The 19,331-nt window shown below is 41.4% G+C and overlaps 1 protein-coding gene across 9 annotated transcripts in view; it reads right to left on the reverse strand.

Moving 5' to 3' along the window:
* The window catches only part of GREB1L (GREB1 like retinoic acid receptor coactivator), a 272,431-nt gene that overhangs the window by 28,329 nt on the left and 224,771 nt on the right, over positions 1-19,331 (reverse strand). For all 9 annotated transcript variants that reach the window (XM_073898430.1, XM_073898429.1, XM_073898428.1 and 6 more), the window contains 3 exons: positions 16,957-17,149; positions 5,513-5,646; positions 2,276-2,615 (listed from right to left, as the gene is read on the reverse strand). In XM_073898430.1, coding sequence (XP_073754531.1) covers positions 2,276-2,615; positions 5,513-5,646; positions 16,957-17,149 — 667 coding nt within the window. The remainder of the gene's footprint in view (positions 1-2,275; positions 2,616-5,512; positions 5,647-16,956; positions 17,150-19,331) is intronic.

Consider the following 19,331-nt stretch of genomic DNA (forward strand, 5'->3'; position numbering starts at 1 on the left):
GGAAGGAAGGAAGGAAGGAAGGAAGGAAGGAAGGAAGGAAGGAAGGAAGGAAGGAAGAAAAAACATGTGAAGCAGAAACCACCTGGCAAGTGGCAGTCTTGCTTAGGATGTGACCATTTCAGTGGGATTTCATATTTTTACTTCCACACAAAGAGAGAGTATAAACAGGATGGACTGATGTGATCCAGTGGTTTTGACAATATGGAAATCTCTTTTGTGTGGTCAGTGCCTGGCAGCTACTCATACAAATTGAGATATAACTGTTCTGAGAATTACTTGGGCCCCCCTTCATGTATGGCATGTTCTCAGGGCTCACAGAACCACTGCTGTCTAGAGGCTCTGAAGGTGATTCTGATGTGCTAGCAGCCAGTTAGGACTCTTGATCTTGGGGTTGTGGATTCAAGCCCCACTCGGGGTGTAGAGATTACTTAAGAAAAGGTTAAAAAAAAAAAAGAACCTCAAGTCTTGATTGTGGTTTTCAACCTATGGCCCAGAGGGGTGAATTATTTAGGACTGGCTGATTTATACTGACTTAGTGATTGGCACTTTTGAAGACTCTCAACGAATGACCTCAACTATAGGTAGCTACACTTGATCAGTGTCATGGACCCCGAGAAGATTCTGCAGCCTCACATCCTCTTCAACCATCTCCTTGCAGATTATTTGCCTTTCCAGATTCTTCAATCATTAGTATCATTCAAATTGTCTCAAGACATACGTCTCAATGAATTATACTGTAAGAAGAGTTTCAGGACTCTCATTTGTTATTCATCCTAGAAATCTCACAGTTATGTGGTGTATAATTTAAAATTGTGAACATTATATCTACATATGAAATATAAATGTTTCAACTTCCACTAAATATAGGGTTTCTATTTTTAGACAGATTTATTCCAGTTGCTTATCAAGCTAATGTATTTTGTTTGCATTTTGGGATTATCCTATTTAGGTTAAGCTAATAGAATACAATAAAAAGGTTTATGTTTGCAAAATGCTTTATGAACAGTGAATAACATCCTCAAATTAGAGCTGAGATCATTCAGTCCACCTCTCTCATTTTGCAGGTGGGAAACTGCAACCCAGGGTAAAAATGAGAATTGCCCAAGACTATGTGCTTTCTTTTTATAAAATTTGTGCCAAAATAGATTTTTCTTTTCTTTTTTTAAAAAAGGTTTTATTTATTTATTTGTCAGAGACAGAGAGAGCGAGCACAAGCAGGGGGAGTGGCAGGCAGAGGGAGAGGGAGAAGCAGGCTCCCTGCTGAGCAAGGAGCCCAATGTGGGACTCGATCCCAGGGCCCCAGGATCATGACCTGAGCTGAAGGCAGACACTTAACTGAGCCACCCAGGCGTCCCAAACTAGACTTTTCTTAACCCAATTTAGCTCAGTATTTAGTGTGCAGGGTACAGGTACCATGCTGGTCTAGCTCAGACATACGCTACTTAGCTTGGTATCATACCTATATATAGGCAGTTATTTTATTATATGCTTCCTAATGGCTAGGACACATTAGATTATAAAAATCCCCAGAAAAACCTGAGAAGGGCATAAAGTAGGGAGTTAGGTGAGTTGATTTAGGAATTCTGCCTGTCCCCTCCATGTCTACCAGGAGGGATTTAGGAGAAGCAGTCCCACCAGCCATGCGAGGGGGTTGACCCGTGCTCATGCACTAATCCCTCTGCAGTAGGCTTGAAGAAGTCAGACCAGCAAGCCTCAGGGCTGGGCGTCAAAGCGATTTCAATGAAACAACAAAGGGTTGAAGAATCCACATGCAAGAGGGTGGGGAATAGCTCTATATGAGTTCTAAAGATAAAACAATACTTTACCTACTTACTCTAGACCTGAGCTGACAGGCTAGGTAGACAGAAAAGAATTAGTGAATTGATGTCACTTAAAGGCGAACCCACAGAGGTCTGAGAGAACAACTCACCTTTCTTTCTGAGAAAACAGATGGCCGTGGGCTAGATGCATCTTGAACAAGGTCAATAAACATGGGGTCAAATTGGGTCATCTCATTTTTACACCTGCAGTTGGAGGGCATGGAAGACCCAACTGCAGGCACATGCTAAAAAGGGGGCTTGACAGAATCTTAATAAATCGGCTCCAATTAGGGAAGTGTACACGTCCCTTGGTTTAGCCTTAACACTGTCACGAAGATCAAATCAACACGTGTGCAAAACTCTACTAAACTCAGGCCTCCGAGCCACCTAGGTGGGGTTCCTAGAAAACAGAAACGAATGATATTTCAAAGGAGAGCTGTCCGACCATTGCTAACCTTTAATCGTGCCACAAAGTGCGTTGCGACACTGAGTTCAGAGGCGGGGTTCCCGAGGATGATCTCAAAGCGGTACTGCAGCCCCAGCTTGTCGCGCACCTCCTGCAGCCTCTCCTTGGCTAACATTGCCAACTGCACGGAGGGCACCCTGATAATGAGCATGTGTCCCCTCCCACTTCTCGTCTTTCCTGGGGAGCTGATGAGGTCATCCATAATGCTGAGTGTTTCCGGTGTGCTGTGGTCTCGGAGGGACGCCATGGTGGTGAGAGCCATCAGAGCCTCTGAGTACTGCTGGATGAGAAGGTAGCAGCGGACGACCATGCTGTGCAGCCTGGGGTACCTTCAACAGAACACAGGGAGCTAGAACTTGGGCAGCAGGACCAGCTGGCACAGTAAGGTCTCTGTGGGAGGAATGCAGACCCAGCATGGTGGGAAGGGGTTACCGATCAGGGTTGGGCTGGAGCCCTAGTATGAACTTGGGGCCCACATCGTTAGAAGGAAAAGTAGAGCCTTCAACTCCTGTGAGTCAGAAACTGTTGGGATACGTACAGCAAGTTAAAGAGGTTTGGGGATGGTCTAGCGACCCTAGCTTCTCTGAGTGTGGTCTGTGGACCAGTAGCAGCACCACTTGGGAGCCTGTTAGAAATGCCAAATTCCCCCACCCCAGATACCTGAATCAGAACTCATAGCCTGACAAGACCCCCAGGTGATTTGTATGCACATTAACTTTTGAGAAGCACTGATCTAGTCAGGTTATTTGTTGACAGAGTCATAATGGAGCATCCCTGGATCCTAACCTCTTATTGGTGGCACTTAGTTAGAATGGTGGTTTTGTCAGCTTATTTCTCTGATACTTAAAACTACAGTAAAGAAAATTGAGACATTAGTATCATGTTTGCAAAGTAGCAGACAGAAAAAGAATAATTATTATTACTAATAATTACTAATTTGACGGTAGCCCCACAGACAGCAAGTGTATCTTCCCATAAAATGTGCCTTGGTGCAGGAGAAAACTTGGAGCTGACTGGAGAAATAGCACCCCCTAGTGGCGTAGCCTCCTATCACCCGAGCCCTGCTTAGTCAACAGAGCCTGGCAAATAGGGGTGTCCTTGCCTCATCCCAACACCCACTGGTACTCCACCCCCACCCCGCCTGGACTGCCAAGTAAGAGGATCACTTTGTTCAAATTGGCACTTTTTACAGCTACAGAGCAGGCAGGAAATTTATTTATGAATTATTTGTGAGTTACTCCTCAGAAAGCCGGGCCTGCTGGCAAAGTGAGTACAAATGGGCAAAGAGGACCCCTTTGCAGGCACAAGGAGGTGCTGGTCAAGAAAAGAGGTGCTGGCAAAATGAGGATGAGCCTGTGAACTTTCTTTCTGGTTGTCAGCTGGTAGCACAGGCAGCAGCCTAGCAGCTGGGTAGGCCATGGGGTGGTTTGCCTTTGTTCTACTTTATAATTCTATTTAAAGTAAAACAAGTGGTCTGCCAGCCTTGCACAGGGTCAAATACCAGTTAGGGTCATCAAATGAATAGTATGCTTTTGAAGTACTTCAGAGTTGGAAAGGACCGTGGATGCCCTGGATTTGACCACTCCCGCTCCTACCAGAAGGAGAGTGAGTTAAGCGGCTGAGAGAAACCTGGCTACCTGCCCAGGATCATGCAACCGGTTGGTCAGGGACAGAGCTGGGTCTGGAGTCATTCAGGTCTCTGATAATGTCTCCTTGCATTGCAAGGATTTAGTAGGTTGGGGAAAAGTGAAGAAATCCTTCAGTTCACTCAATCCTGGGCCGGTTCTTCAAACGCTCAGTAAATCACAGCTATTACTAGCTTGAGTGACTGGGTTGGAAGAAGTGAGCACACAAGATCCTTGTTTAAAGCTTAATGTTTTTTGATGGGTCAGGTAGGTAAGCCAAAGTTAGAACACATGGTAACTTTGATCTACAGGCATTTAGATCTCACACTCTGAAAGAAGTATGAATTTAGAAGGCAACAGTCTTCACAACCTGTTCTGTTTGCACTGAACTGTAATTGTTTGTCGTATTTTAAGTATTACCAAAGTTGTAAGAGAAGTTAACAGGATTGACTCTGGGAATGATGGTATCGGAGGGAGGGAACGTTCCAAGCTGGTGGATGCAGCAGGTGGGTGGGAAACCCTTAAAAGGGAGACTCATGGGATGATTTTGGAAACGTTAGGATCACATGTGCTGTGGCAGGATTAATGTCACAGTGTCCGTTAAGTCTTCTTAAATCCAACAGCTGCAAAAATATAAAATCCTACTCTGAGGCTTCTCCTTTTGTTGATGCAGCATAATAACTCACTGGTAGGGTACAGCCACCCATCCTCATTTTTATTTCTCTTTCTTTTTTCCTAGCAAAGTTATAGAACAGGTTGTTAAACAGGTGGCTTGTGGTCAACTGGAGCCAATTTGAAGAACAAGAGCTACTAAAAATTAGAATGTGCCTCTTCAAAAAGAGTACACTTGCCCCCATCACTGGAAGGTCAGACAGACTATTGCAGCCGAGGGCAGGGAGGGCCCTCTACCAGGTTAGGTAAATTCCAGTGCCTCTGTGATGCTTTGAGTCTATGCTTCAAGATCAGAGAGAAAAAAACAGGAAAACCCTTTACTTTCCTGGAGTTTGACCAGAACTTGGAGAATAAAAAGAAAGCATAGGAGACAGAAAAGTTATGATCTTTATCTCCCAAGGTCAGGGATTGGAGGAGGCACATTAGGAACTGAACTCACTTCTGTGATCTAATTGCTCCTAATTTTCTCCAGTCTACACTCCAAATCTCTCATAGTAAAGTTCAGTTTCTACTGAGTCATCTAAGGGTACTTGCCTATGGTGGATAGAGGGGAAAAGAGAAAAAGAAGAAGTGTAGGACATACGGTGGGGAGGCCACCCCTCAGAGAAATGGTCTTTAATCAGCAAATTCCTCCGTCCATCTAATCCCCTGGTGGTAGCAGTAAAGCGTGCTTGGGAGATGATTCAGAGCATGGCAAGTGGTTCTAAGTCCCACTCTGGGTCCCTAGTTTCCTTTGTTAGTCTTGGATGATCACAGAAAACCTATACGAGTAAAAGGTCATCTTAGGAGAGGCTATTCTTATTCTGCCTTTGCATGTCATCTGCACAGCCGGAGCTCCACAGAACTCCCTGTGACAGTGACACAAGAGACTTTTGGCTATTTTAGACACACAAGTACAGCTAAAGTAAAAGCTGAAGGTCCTTACTTACCTTTCCAAGAGCGTGTTCACCATTTTTTCAAAAGTCTCATCACATCTCAGAAGGGGGCTTGTGATGCCCCACTGTAGAGACTTACTGTATTCATTCAAGCCGAAATACAGCTTCTCCTCGCAGCTCATGTCCTCCTGATTCAAAACAGAGCCAAACCCAGTGAGGAGAGGATACAATGTGTCTTGTTTTCTAGGGGTGGGGGAAAATCCCTGCAATATGTTATTTGCTAGAAGGTGAAAAAATTGTGAATAAACAAGTGGGACTACATCAAACTAAAAAGCTTCTGCACAGCAAAAGAAGCCTCAACAAATTGAAAAGACAACCTACAGTACAGGAGAAATATTTGCAAATCATATATCTGATAAGGGGTTAATATCCAAAATATATTTTTTATTTTATTTTATTATTTTTTTTAAAGATTTTTATTTATTTAACAGAGAGAGACACAGTGAGAGAGGGAACACAAGCAGGGGGAGTGGGAGAGGGAGAAGCAGGCTTCCCGCGGAGCAGGGAGCCCGATGTGGGGCTCGAACCCAAGACCCTGGGATCATGACCTGAGCCGAAGGCAGACACTTAACGACTGAGCCACCCAGGCGCCCCCAAAATATATTTTTTAAAAACTCACATAACTCAACAGCAAAAAATCCAAACAATCAAAAACAGATTGAGGAACTGAACAGACATTTTTCCAAAGAAGACATACAAATGGCCAACAGGTACATGGACATGTGCTCAACACAGCTAATCATCAGGGAAATGCAAATCAGAGTAAGGATCTAATGTAGAAGATGGTGACTATTATAATGGAATATCACCCAAACACCTGTTATATTTTTTTTCAAGTGATCTCTAGGCCCTATGTGAACTTGAATTCATAACCCCAAGATCAGGAGTCACAGGCTCCAATGACTGAGCCAGCCAGGCACCCACCTCACACCTGTTAGAATAGCTGCTCTCAAAAGGAAAAAAGATAACAAATGTTGGCAAGGATGTGGAGAAAAGTGAACCCTTATGTTTGTTGGTGGGAGTGTAAATTGGTACAGCCACTGTAGGAAACAATATGGAGGCCCCTCAACAAAATTAAAAATGCAGTAATTTCACTTCTGGGTTTATCTAAAGGAAATGCAAATGAGATATAGAAGAGATAAATGCACTCCCATGTTCATTGAGCATTATTCACAATAGCCAGGAAATGGAAGCAACCAAGTGTCTGTCAACGGATGAACAGATAAAGAAGATGTAGTATGTATATGTATATGTCCACACAATGGAATATTATTCAGCCACGAGAAAGAAGGAAATCCTGCCATTTGTGACAATGTAGATGGACCTTGAAGACATTATGCTAAGTGAAATCAGTTAAGAGAGAAAGACAAATACTGCATGGTTTCACTCATATGAGGAATCTTAAAAAAAAAGTCGTCAAACTCATAGAAGCAGGAAGTAGAATAGTGGCTGCCAGGAGTGGGGGGTGAGGGAAATAGGGGATGGGGGTCAAGGAGGCACTAGTGGTGATGAGGACGGGGTGATGTATGAAAGCGTTAATCACTATATTGGACACCTGAAACTAATATAACACTGTAGGTTAACTGGAATGAAAATAAAAACTAAAAAAACATAAAAAAATAACGAGGCTTTGCCATTTGCAACAACATAGATGAAACTAGAGGGTATAAGGCTAAGTGAGATAAGTCACACAGAGAAAGACAAATGCCATATGATTTCACACATGTGGAATCTAAAAAACAAAATAAATGAACAAACAGACAAAAAACAGACTGTTAAATATAGAGAGCAAAAATAAATATATCAAGTAAGCAAGCAAACTGGTGGTTGCCTGGGGGGAGGGGGATGGAAGGGTGGGTGAAGTAGATAAAAGGAATTAAGCGGCACAAACTTCCAGTTACAAAATAAGTAAGTCACAGACATGAAAAGTACAGCATAGGGAATACAGTCAATAATCTTGTAATAAGGTTGCTTGGTAACAGACGGTGACTACACTTATCATGGTGAGCAGTGAGTAATGTATAGAATTGTTGAATCATGATGTTGTACATCTGAAACTAACATAACACTGTATGTTAATTATACTTCAATTAAAAATACATAAAATAATCATTAAAATACAATAAATGTCTTATAATTTAATGTCAATTATACCTCAATGAAGCTGAAAAAAAAAAAACTTTGTTTCATTATATAACCTGCTATCAACTCTACAGTTATCTCTGGGGCAAAAACCAAAATTTCTTTTCCCTTCAAATGAACTTTAATATGTGGTTAATGCTGACATGTTTTATTTGTTGTTGTTGTTTTTTAGAGAGGGAGGGCAGGAGGGGCAGAGGGAGAGAGAGTCTTAAGCAGATTCCACATCCGGCACAGAGCCTGACACGGGGCTTGATCTCACAAAACCCAAATCATGACCTGAGCTGAAATCAAGAGTTAGATGCTTAACTGACTGAGCCACCCAAGCACGCATGTTGACATGCTTTCTTAAGGCAGATGGTAATTACACAGATGGTTTGTTTTCTCTTTGCTTTGTTCAGGCATCTTCTGAGGAATAACATTTTTAGGCTGGTACAGTCACTGGTCAGACTTTTCCCTCATAAAGCAGTTCTCTATACTGATACTTATCCATAAACTCTCTGGAGATCAACAAACTCAAAAACTCTGTTATAAAAAACTTCTCTGACATCATCTAATGATGGTAATTTAGAAAAGCTTATTCTTTTACAAAAAATATTTATTTAGAAATGGAATCTATACTTTTCTGCCTTCATAAGCAGAATTCACTGTATTTATCCCCCTTCTTGACGACTCAGTCACTACTACGAAATGAGTATTTTGAGATGTGACACAAAATTTCCCTCAGAGGATCCTGAGATGTGTGACAAGCTGTCCTTAAATGTAAATAGCCCCCAGAATATTAAGTAAGCTTTTTGAGTTCATGCATCTGCTTTTTTTTAAAGTTTTCTACTTTAATTTTTCCCAGTCATTTCTCCTAGCTGTCATGTGTCCTATGTGTTTTAGTCTTACTTTTATTTGTTATTTATTATGTATTGACATTTTTCTTTAAACACTCTCCAACTCATTTCATAAAGGTAATACAGTAGCTTCAAACATAAGTTAAAAATAAAGTAAGCAATCAGAGGAAGAAGCCAGGGTAAGAGAAATAAGATTGGGCCAGGCATGAAGTTAGTGCTCTCAAAAATGCACACAAGAAGGTTTTGCACGTTTCGTTTCTGAGCTTTTTTAGTGACTCAGAGAAACAGATAAGCAACTGTGTGATTTATAAGGTCTGTAAGACAGAAGATAAAGCACTATTTAACTGGCAGCTTTTCATTTTTTTGTGGCCTCCCAAACCAGTTCCTCCTGCTTGTTGTAACAGGATCTTATTTGAGAGTAGATATGCCAGAGGACCACAGTATGTCCTGTAAACAGTGGAGCCTTAGAGCATACAGCGAGGGGCATCTATTTTGGAGGCTTGGAAGCCTTTGTTTGTTTGTTTGTTTGTTCCCTTCCTTCTGGCTAACTGTGTCAAGTCATTTCAGGATGAAGAAAAGTCATTCATCTGGGTTTCTGTCCTTACCTGGATCGCTGGTACAGAGAGAGTGGAAAGGAAGCTATCCCGCTTCTTTGGGAAAATACAAATTCCTACTCCAAGCCTGCTGTTTTTCCTGATGCAGCATTTTCACTCACTGGGTAGGAAGCATCCACATGTCTCCTCATTTTCATTTCTCTTTCTTAGCAAAGCTATGGGGTGGGTTATTAAACAGATGACCTGTACTGGAGGCCAGTATTTTTTGGTGCCCGTATGTTTTTTAGTAATCTATAAAGACTTTATGGATTAAGAACCAGATATGCTAAAAATAAGAATGAAATGTGAATACTTAACCCAATTTGTTAGGTTTGCATTAAACTGTAACTGTAGTTTTCTAAGTATTATAAACCTTGTAACAGATGTCAATGGGACCACCCTTTCAAATGTGCTTTACAAAGCTCTGAATGATGTTACTTGAAAGAAACATGGTGTCCCAAGAATCACAAATCATACTGAATCATTATGTCTTTTGGGAAAATGTCCCTTCTCCTACAAAACAAAAAACAAAACAAAACAAAAATCTCCCTCCTCCCGAAGTCCTGCCCTCCCAGTGACCCTCACCTGCAGCTCCCCCTGTCCTCTCGCTGCTGTCCTTGCTTCTTGCCAGCCAAGCACTCTGCTCCCTGGAAGGTCACCAAAGACTCCTGAGGCCAGATCCAAAGGCCTGTACCTATCAGTCTTTGGCCACCACCCTCTTGGCAGTTCTCTTCATTACCTTCCTCAACCATTTTATCCACACCAGCTGCTTCTGTAATCATTGTTCTTGACAAAATATTCCAAATCTACATCATAAAGCCCCGGTAGAAACTCCAAATTTGCGTTTGCATCGGTGCACTCTCCTCTGCCTTAACTCATTCAAAATCCACCTCCTCTGCCCTCCACAGATCACTCTCCCTCTTGGGCCTCAAAGATATCTCGGACTGTTCTCTCTTCTCCAATAAAGAAATCCTAGAAAATTCGCCATTTCTCCCATACTGTTTCTGGCTAGGACCACGATTTATGTATTTGTTATTTTGAACCTGAATTATCAGAAAAGCCAGATGACTGATCTCCCCATGTTTAATCACTTTGACTTAACCTCTATCATGAATGAACTGCTTTAGCAGCCTCTCAATATCTCCTAGAGCTGAACATATGTGTTCATTCCCACATATACACCCAACAAAAATACCTACCTGGGTCTACTAAAAGGCATGTGCTAGAATATATATAGCAGCAGTGTTTGAAATAAATGAATGGGATGGGTAAGCGAATTGTGGTGGTCACCCAGTGTAATCTATATACAGCAATAGGAATGTTTTACGACTCATGCAAAATAGAGAAGAATCTCACAAGGAATGCTGAGCAAAAGAAGCTACGTACAAAAGAGTGCATACTGCATGATTCCATTTATATCAAGTTCAAAACTGGGCAAACCAAACCTATGGGGTAAGAGGTCAGAAAAGCGTTACCCTTTGGTGGGCAGTGCCTGTTTTCTGGGGTAGTGGTAATGTTCTATTTCTTCATTTGGGTGCTGGTTCTACGGGTGCTTTCAGTTTGTGAAAGTTCATTAAGTTGTACATTTACCATGTTAGTATAAAAATAAAATATGTATATTCTGATAATATAGTTGATTCTTGAACAACAAGTTTGAACTGCATGGGTCCAACTTACATAAGGGGTTTTTGAGGTTTTTTTGCTTTTATTTTTTGCTTTTTTGTGCAAAAAGCTTTATTGTTTTCACCTGGTGCAGGGCTTGGGGGGAGGGCTCCAGGGTGGTTAAAAAGCTGCCTAGTGGCTGCAGGGAGAGGCTCAGGCAGAAGCCCGGACACCCAGGGGACGCAGATGGGCCATTGGGCTCCAGAGGCTCCTAGTTATCTTGCTTGAAAGTGAGCCTTTGGAAGAGATACTCACCCAGCTCAGCCTTGGGGGCCAGCCAGCCTGCAGAGGTTAGTCAGGTAGTCGCCCAACTTCTTGATGAGTTTCACTTCCTCATCTAGGAAGTGGTTTTCCAGGAAGCCACAGAGATGGGGGTTTGTGTGGGCAGAACCCAGAGTAGGCAGATCCAGAAGACCCTGGTTCAGATTCTTCTCCAGGACCATGGGTTTACCCCACTCATCTTGAGAGGGCTTCCGCATGTCCCAAAGAGTGAACGGCTGCCGGGCCGATCTTGTATCTTCAAGAGACTTGGCACTCCAGAGCCACATGGCTGAGGTTGGAACAGAAGCCCAGGGAGAGGTAGGCATTGGAGTCTTGTGGATGCATGTTGACCAGGCAGGTGAGGGCGGCCTCCACCTTGATGGGATCATTCTGATGAATCCAGGAGCTCATGGTTGATTGGCAATAAGGACTTAAGCTCAAAAACTGGTGACGGCTAGTCCTGAAGCCAGAGGATGGCTGAGATGGTTCTGAGGTTGCAACTGGAAAAGAGATTGGAGGGTGTTTGGAGGCTGGAAGAAGGAGCATCCCTGGGTCTGTTCCATCCAAACACTGTTGAAGCAAGAGACAGATCTGCAGGACCATCAGTCGCTCTGCCTATATGTAGATTTTTTACAGTACAGTACTGTAAATGTATTTTCTTTTCCTTACGATTTCCTTAACCCTTTCCTTTCTCTAGCTTACTTTATTGTAAGAATACAGTATATAGTTATATAATATACAAAATAGATGTTAATTGTTTATATATCGGTAAGGCTTTCAGCCAACAGTAGGCTATTAGTAGATAAATTTTGGGGGAGTCAAAGTTATATGCGAATTTTCAGCTGCACAGGGGTGGGTGCTTCTGACCCCTGTGTTGTTCAAGGCTCAACTGCATTTTTAATAATACTATGCCCTTATGAAAAAATTGTTAATGCCTATGTAATAAGTGTAAACTTTGCCAGCCTGGCACTGCAAGCCTCTATCTGTATATTTCCAGGTTTCTTTTCATCCCCTTAGTGTTCTCTGAAAAATCCCTGTGTTTCCTCCTCTGTGGTGCTGCCCAAGCTGTCCGCTGCCAGAAGTGCCTGCACCCAGTCCTTCCGCTCTTGCAACGCCATCTGCCATGCTCTCTCCATGTCACTTTTCCTAGTGCTCTCAGATCGGTGGGACTTCTCCCTCCCTTCAACCCCCAGAGCATTTTGATTTTTTAAAATTGTCTTATTCTACTCTGTTGTTTTAGTTTTTGCAAATAAAAATTGTATATATTCAAGGTGTACAACTTGATTTTTTTTTTGAAATTGAGATGTAATTGACATGTAGCATTGCATTAGTTAACAGGTGTACAACATAATGATTCTATTTATGCATAAGGGATACCTTGGAGATTTGAGGGTTTGGTTCCAGACCACTATAATACAGCAGGTCGTCAATAAAATGAGTCAAATGAATTGCTGGTTTCCCAATACATTCAAAAGTTATGTTATTAAGTGTGCAATAGCATTATGTCTAAAAAAACAATGTACATACCTTAATTAAAAGATACTTTATTGCTTAAAAATACTAACCATCATCTGAACTTTCAGCAAACCATAATCTTTTTGCTGGTGGAGGGTCTTGTCTTGAAGTTGATGGTGCAGACTGATCAGGGCGGTGGCTGTTGAAGGCAGGGGTGGCTGTGGAAATTTCTTAAAATAAGACAACAATGAAGTTTGCCACATCAATGGATTCTTCTTTTCATGAATGATTTCTCTGTGGCATGTGATACTGTTTGATAGCATTTTACCCACAGAACTTCTTTCAAATTAGAGTCAGTCCTCTCAAACCCTGCCACTTCTTTCCCAACTAAGTTCATGTAATATTCTAAATCCTTCATTATCATTTCAACAATCTTCACAGCATCTTCACCAGGAGTAGATTCCATCTCAAGAAACCACTTTCTGTGCTCATCCATAAGAAGCAACTCCTCATCTGTTAAAGTTTTATCATGAGCTTGCAGCAATGCTGTCACATCTTCAGGCTCCACTCCTAATTCTAGGTCTCTTGTTATTTCCACCACATCTGTAGGGACTTCCTCCACTGAAGTCTTGAACCCTTCAAAGTCATCCATAACTTTGGAATCAACTTCTTCCAAACTCCTGCTAATACTGATATTTTGACCTCTTCCTATGAATCATGAATGTCTTATCACCTGAAATGGTGAATTCCTTCCAGAAGGTTTTCAACTAACTTTGCCCAGATCCATCAGAGGAATCACTATCTATTGCTACCATAGCCTTATGAAATGTATTTTCTTAAATCACAGGACTTGAAAATTGAAGTTACTCCTTGACCCGTGGGGTACAGAATGGGTGTTGTGTTAGCAGGCATGAAAACCACATTCACCTCATTGTACATCTCCATCAGAGCTCTTGGGTGACCAAGTGCATTGTCAATACTATTTAGTTCACATTCTTACATGGATGTGGCATTGTGGCACAATGCTAAATCTACTAATGTGTTTACAATAGTAATATCAAAGATCAATGATCATAGATCACCATAATAAATAATAATGAAAAAGTTTGAAATATTGTGAGAATTACCAAAATTTGACACAGAGACATGAAGTGAGCAATGCTGTTGGAAAAATGGTGCCAACAGACTTGCTTGACACAGGATTGCCACAAATCTTCAGTTTGTAAAAAATGAAATATCTGCAAAGTGCAATAAAGAAAAACACAATAAAATGAGGTATGCCTACATACATATTGCAAAATGATCACCAGAGTAAGTCCCTCAGCCCATATATTATAATTTTTTTTCTGGTGATGTGAACTTGTAAGATCTACTCTCTTAGCAACTTTCAAATATGCCATACAATATTAACTATAATCACCATGCTGTACATGACATCCCCAGGACTTATTAATTTTATAACTGGAAGTTTGCACCTTTTGATCCCATTCATCCATTTCACCCATCCCACTCCTGCCTTTGGTAAGCAACAAACTGTTTTCTCTATGTATATGTTATTCTACTTTCATAACAGTAACTTTAATAAGTACTTTGCTTTCTCCTTTAAATAGTCAGTTCTCTCTGTGTGTTCTTGGAAAGATCTAACACTAGCCCACAAGTGCTCAGTATTTTTTGAATTGAATTACTCTGCTTTTCTCAATTTTTCCTTTTTGAAGACACTGGTCTCAGGATAACAAAAGGAGGCTAATGGTTAGGATTCTTCCCTAATGTGTAAGGGTGTTGTTATAAATTAGATTCAAAGTTTTTATCTTTTTTCTATGCTGATCTCAATTTCATAGTGATGATTTTTTTAAAAAGATTTTATTTTTATTTATTTGACAGAGAGAGACACAATGAGAGAGGGAACACAAGCAGGGAGAGTGGGAGAGGGAGAAGCGGGCTTCCCGCCAAGCAGGGAGCCTAGTGTGGGGCTCGATCCCAATCATGACCTGAGCCGAAGGCAGATGCTTAACAGCTGAGCCATCCAGGCACCCCTCATAGTGATGATTAAAAAAACAAAACAAAACCCTTTTTTTAGAGTATAATAACTCCCCACCCCTCAATTATTTTGATTAAATCTGGGTATCAAATCTTTAATTCATAAATACTTCACTAGATGCCTCTGAAATAAGAACACTTTAAAAATTATAACCATAGTACCGTTATTATGCCTAAAAAAGTAACCATAATCATAGGAATGATTTTTTTTGAGGATTTTATTTATTTATTTTAGAAAGAGAGAGTGAGCAGGAGTGGGTGGAGGGGCAGAGGGAGAGAGAGAGAGAGAATCTCAAGCAGACTCCATGCTGAGTGTGGAGCCTGATGTGGGGCTCGATCTTACAACCCTGAGATCATGACCTGATTATCAAGAGTCAGATGCTCAACCAACTGAGCCATCCAGGCATCCAGGAATGACTTCTAAGGAAAATTATCTTAAGCATATTTCCCTATTATTTCATGTCAGGAGAAGGTAAAGGGCAGAAGCTATGAGTCCTTCCTATCACTGGTGTGATCCCTCTGGAAAAGACAACACCAACAAGGTAAATTAGGATGGTTCTCTTTCCCCCCAACAATATTTTGAAAGCTAACATTTAATAGGAAAACTGTTGGCTTAAAAAACAAATTTTCCTGGGGCACCTGGGTGGCTCAGTCATTAAGCGTCTGCCTTCGGCTCAGGTCATGGTCCCAGGGTCCTGGGATCAAGCCCTGCATTGGACTCCCTGCTCGGCGGGAAGCCTGCTTCTCCCTCTCCCACTCCCCCTGCTTGTGTTCCCTCTCTCGCCGTGTCTCTCTCTGTCAAATAAATAAAAATCTTTAAAAAATCAAAAAACAAATTTTCCCTTCATAAGTTCTATTGGAAATCCCATTCCATGTCAGGGCAACTACTTGGGTAGCCTTCAAGCGCACCCTACACTTTAGACGCAAAGTGTAGCCTCTTAATCTCACCTGTAATTTGACATCCAACTGACGAAGATGGCATAGGGAAGATACTAACAAAGTGAGAGCTCAAAGCAATCTCTATGTGCTAGTGAACACACTGAGACAGTTCTCACAAGGGAGGCATGGTTGATGCCAACATGATTCAGTGACTTGAGCTTGCTTGACTGCAAAGAGCAAACCAATACTCAAAAATAAGAGCTACAGGTAAGGGAAAACTTACGTACTTCATAACAGAATGAAATGCACTGGGTTGATAAGTGAATAAATGTTATTCTTTTTTAAAAAAAAATTTTTATTTATTTATTTGACAGACAGTGAGAGAGGGAACACAAGCAAGGGGAACAGCAGAGGGAGGGGGAGAAGCAGGCTCCGCACTGAGCAGGGAGCCCGATGCGGGGCTGGATCCCAGGACCCCGGGATCATGCCCTGAGCCGAAGGCAGACTCTTAATGACTGAGCCACCCAGGCGCCCCTAAATGTTATTCTTATGTAAGACATATCTGGCATCTTTTACTTAAACATGTTTATTTTAAAATACACATATGTTCAATATTTTTAAACAAAGAATCCATTGCTTAATGGCTAACCTTCATTGTTTTTTTATGAAACACTTATTTCTTTTCTTGGATAGTGTATTTATCATACACTGTATAGGTTATGGAAAATATTTTCCAGGTGTTAGGGATTGGAGCCAAAAAAACATACAGTCCTGAATATGTACAACTTTGAGATGGCTGCTCTTAACACATTAAGTGTTACTACTGAGTAATTTAAAATAACAGTATCATAATCCCCTGTTTCAACCAGAAGACTGAGAACTGATTACAAGAAAAAAATCCCAGTTGCTGGGAGAACATGAGCATAACTTACAGTCATAGATCAGTAAGACTGAAACATGACAGAGGAGCCATTCAAAAGGACAATAAAATTTCCACATTTCAGATTGATATTAATCATTTATTTTATTTTATTTTATTAAGATTTTATTTATTTATTTGAGAGAGAGAGACAGAGATAGGGAGAGAGAGCATGACGGGGAGGAGAGGGAAGAAGCAGCTCCCTGCCAAGCAGGGAGCCCCAGGGGGGTGGGGGTGGGGCTCACTCCCAGGACCCTGGGATCGGGACCTGAGCCAAATGCAGATGCTCAACCGACTGAGCCACCCAGGCGCCCCTGAAATTAATCATTTAAAGGCATAAAGACAGTCCAAGCTATTGGTAGCCATATAAGATAGTATCACATTTTTTGTGGGAAAACTATATAGGATGGATAATTTTGTATCTGCATGATAACCTAAAAAAGAACATAATCAGATTTATATAGGACACTACTCACAATTTTTTAGTCTTATAATAATTGTAATTATACGGAACTTTTGGGAGATAAAGCTTTATGTTAGATTTTTGAAGTCATGTGTTATTTTACAAAGCAATGACCATATTTTATTACAAGATTCTGCTCCCTGGGGAACTGAGAACATGACTGTGTATCAGAGAGCAGAACAGAGACTCACCATGTTGTCTAGCTGTATCCAGTGAACCTCATTGCTGGAGCTGATTCGAGACTGTTGGGTCTGCAGTGTGTACGGGAAGGAGCTAACCTGGAGCACCAGCAGATTGAAAGCTTCCAGGACTTCTCTGCAGTTAATGACTCTATCAGCCAATCCATGACTGGGTTCACCATGTGACAAAGAACCCGAAATGACACTGTGTAGAAATATTGAAAGTCACATTAATACCTCCTAATTTAAGGGATCAGATACAGAAGCAGACACCAAAATGGAGATAATGTTTTCATTTTTATTTTTCTAGTCCTCTTTAATTGGGAGCAGGATTAGAGGCAACCAACATTTAATTTGAAAGAGCCATAATTACACTCCTTCTTACCACTTTCAGACAGATCTCAAAGATATTTTTTTTTTCCTGTTTCAGTCTGCCTCTGATATACCTCAAAGTGTAACTCAGTTCTACAGGCCAAGGATACCTAAATCTGTAGCTGAGATGGATCACTTTGGTCTGAAAGCTCATCTGAATGAGTTTCTCCATCAAAACATGATGCTTATAACTGTGCAATGATTGGTACCCCAGAAAGGCCCCCAAACTGCGAGGAATCCCCCCTGTGTTAATGTCACTCTCCTTCCTCCCTTGAGCATGTTATACTATGGGGAGGTTACACAGGGGCCACTTAACCCCTCCCTCCTCATGACCAAAATTTTTATATCTGAATCATTTTCAGTTCTGTTCAATTTGGATGTACCAGGTTGCTATGCAGCCTCAAAACCACGTATTTTTTTTTTTTTTTGTCAAAGAAATAACCTCAGTACCCTGGGGAATTAAATATAGAGCGATATACATCCAATATACATCCTCAGAGCTATTACCCCAAACTTTCAAAGATGAGGTATATCATTTTTGCTCATAGAACACAAGGAGTAACTGAACAGCATCTGGGCAAAATTCAATCTTTTCTTCTTTTTCTTTTTCTTTCTTTCTTTCCCTCCCTCCCTCCCTCCCTCCCTTCCTTCCTTCCTTCTCTCTCTCTCTCTCTTTCTTTCTTTCAAATCTAATATGCTATGCAAGATCTTATTTACACCTACATATGGATTTAGAGTTCAGATTGTGGAGTGTCAAACACATTCTGGCTTTTGAACAAGCACTTTTGTAATTCTGTTATTTCTACAAAAGACCCCAAATCCTTCATATTCTTAATCTCAGTGTGTCCTGAAGAAAGGAAAATCTATGAACACCTGATGATGCCTGAACTTGCCTTTTTAACCCATAAGATCAAAGATACACCCTAACAGATAATTACTATAATTTGGTCTGGGAGCAAAACTGGCTCCATCATGCCACATTTACTAATTTACTATCCTTTCACTGTTAACCCACCTGAGAAATAGGATATACTCTTGTTTAAACTGGTAAATTGGGGAAGGTTTCAGATTTGCTCTCAGACCTTTTTTTATTTTTTATTTTTTTTTTAAAGATTTTATTTATTTATTTGAGAGAGAGAATGAGATAGAGAGAGCACGTGAGAGGGGGGAGGGTCCAAGGGAGAAGCAGACTCCCTGCTGAGCAGGGAGCCCGATGCAGGACTCCATCCCGGGACTCCAGGATCATGACCTGAGCCAAAGGCAGTCGTTTAACCAACTGAGCCACCCAGGCGCCCTCAGATCTTTTTTTAAAAAAATTCTTTTTAGAGTTTATTTATTATTTTTAGTGATCTCTACACCCAACGTGGGGCTCAAACTCACAACATCAAGACCAAGAGTCACATGCTCCTCCTGACTGAGCCAGCCAGGTGCCCCTGCTCTCAGATCTTTAAATGGCATCTTTACTACTGTTAAAGGTATGCAGGTCGGGAGAAAGGCAAGGAACAGGAGCAACAGCAGAAGAGGAAAGAAAAGAGGAAGGGGGGAGAAAGGGAAAAGAACTGAGGAGGAAGAAGGGTGGGGAAAAGAAAGCACATGGCCCTTCTGGAAGCTCATGAACCTCAACCTTCCTGCTTGTTGTCCTTTCTCTGAGGCAGCTGAGTTCTGCAATACCCTGAAGACAGCTTTTTAACAGGGGTTCCTTCTTTCTTTCTTTCCTTCTTTCTCTTTCTCCCTCCTCCCGTCCTTCCTTCCTTAAAAGATATATTTATTTATTTGAGAGAGAGAAGGACCCCACGAGTAGGGGAGGGACAGAGAGAGACTTAGGCAGAGTCCCCACTGAGCACAGGAGCTTAAGGCCGAGGCCAGGCTCAACCTCGGGACCTTGAGATCATGACCCTGAGATCATGGTCCTAAGATCACCATCTGAGCCGAAACCATGAGTCGGCCATTTACCTGACTGTGCCACCCAGGTGTCCCTTTAACAAAGATTTCTAAATTCATTCACAATAAGTTAA

The sequence above is a fragment of the Callorhinus ursinus genome, unplaced genomic scaffold, assembly GCF_003265705.2.
Source record: "Callorhinus ursinus isolate GAN/ISIS: 27379988/994484 unplaced genomic scaffold, GSC_fseal_2.0 scaffold11, whole genome shotgun sequence".
In the NCBI taxonomy this organism is placed as follows: Eukaryota; Metazoa; Chordata; class Mammalia; order Carnivora; family Otariidae; genus Callorhinus; species Callorhinus ursinus.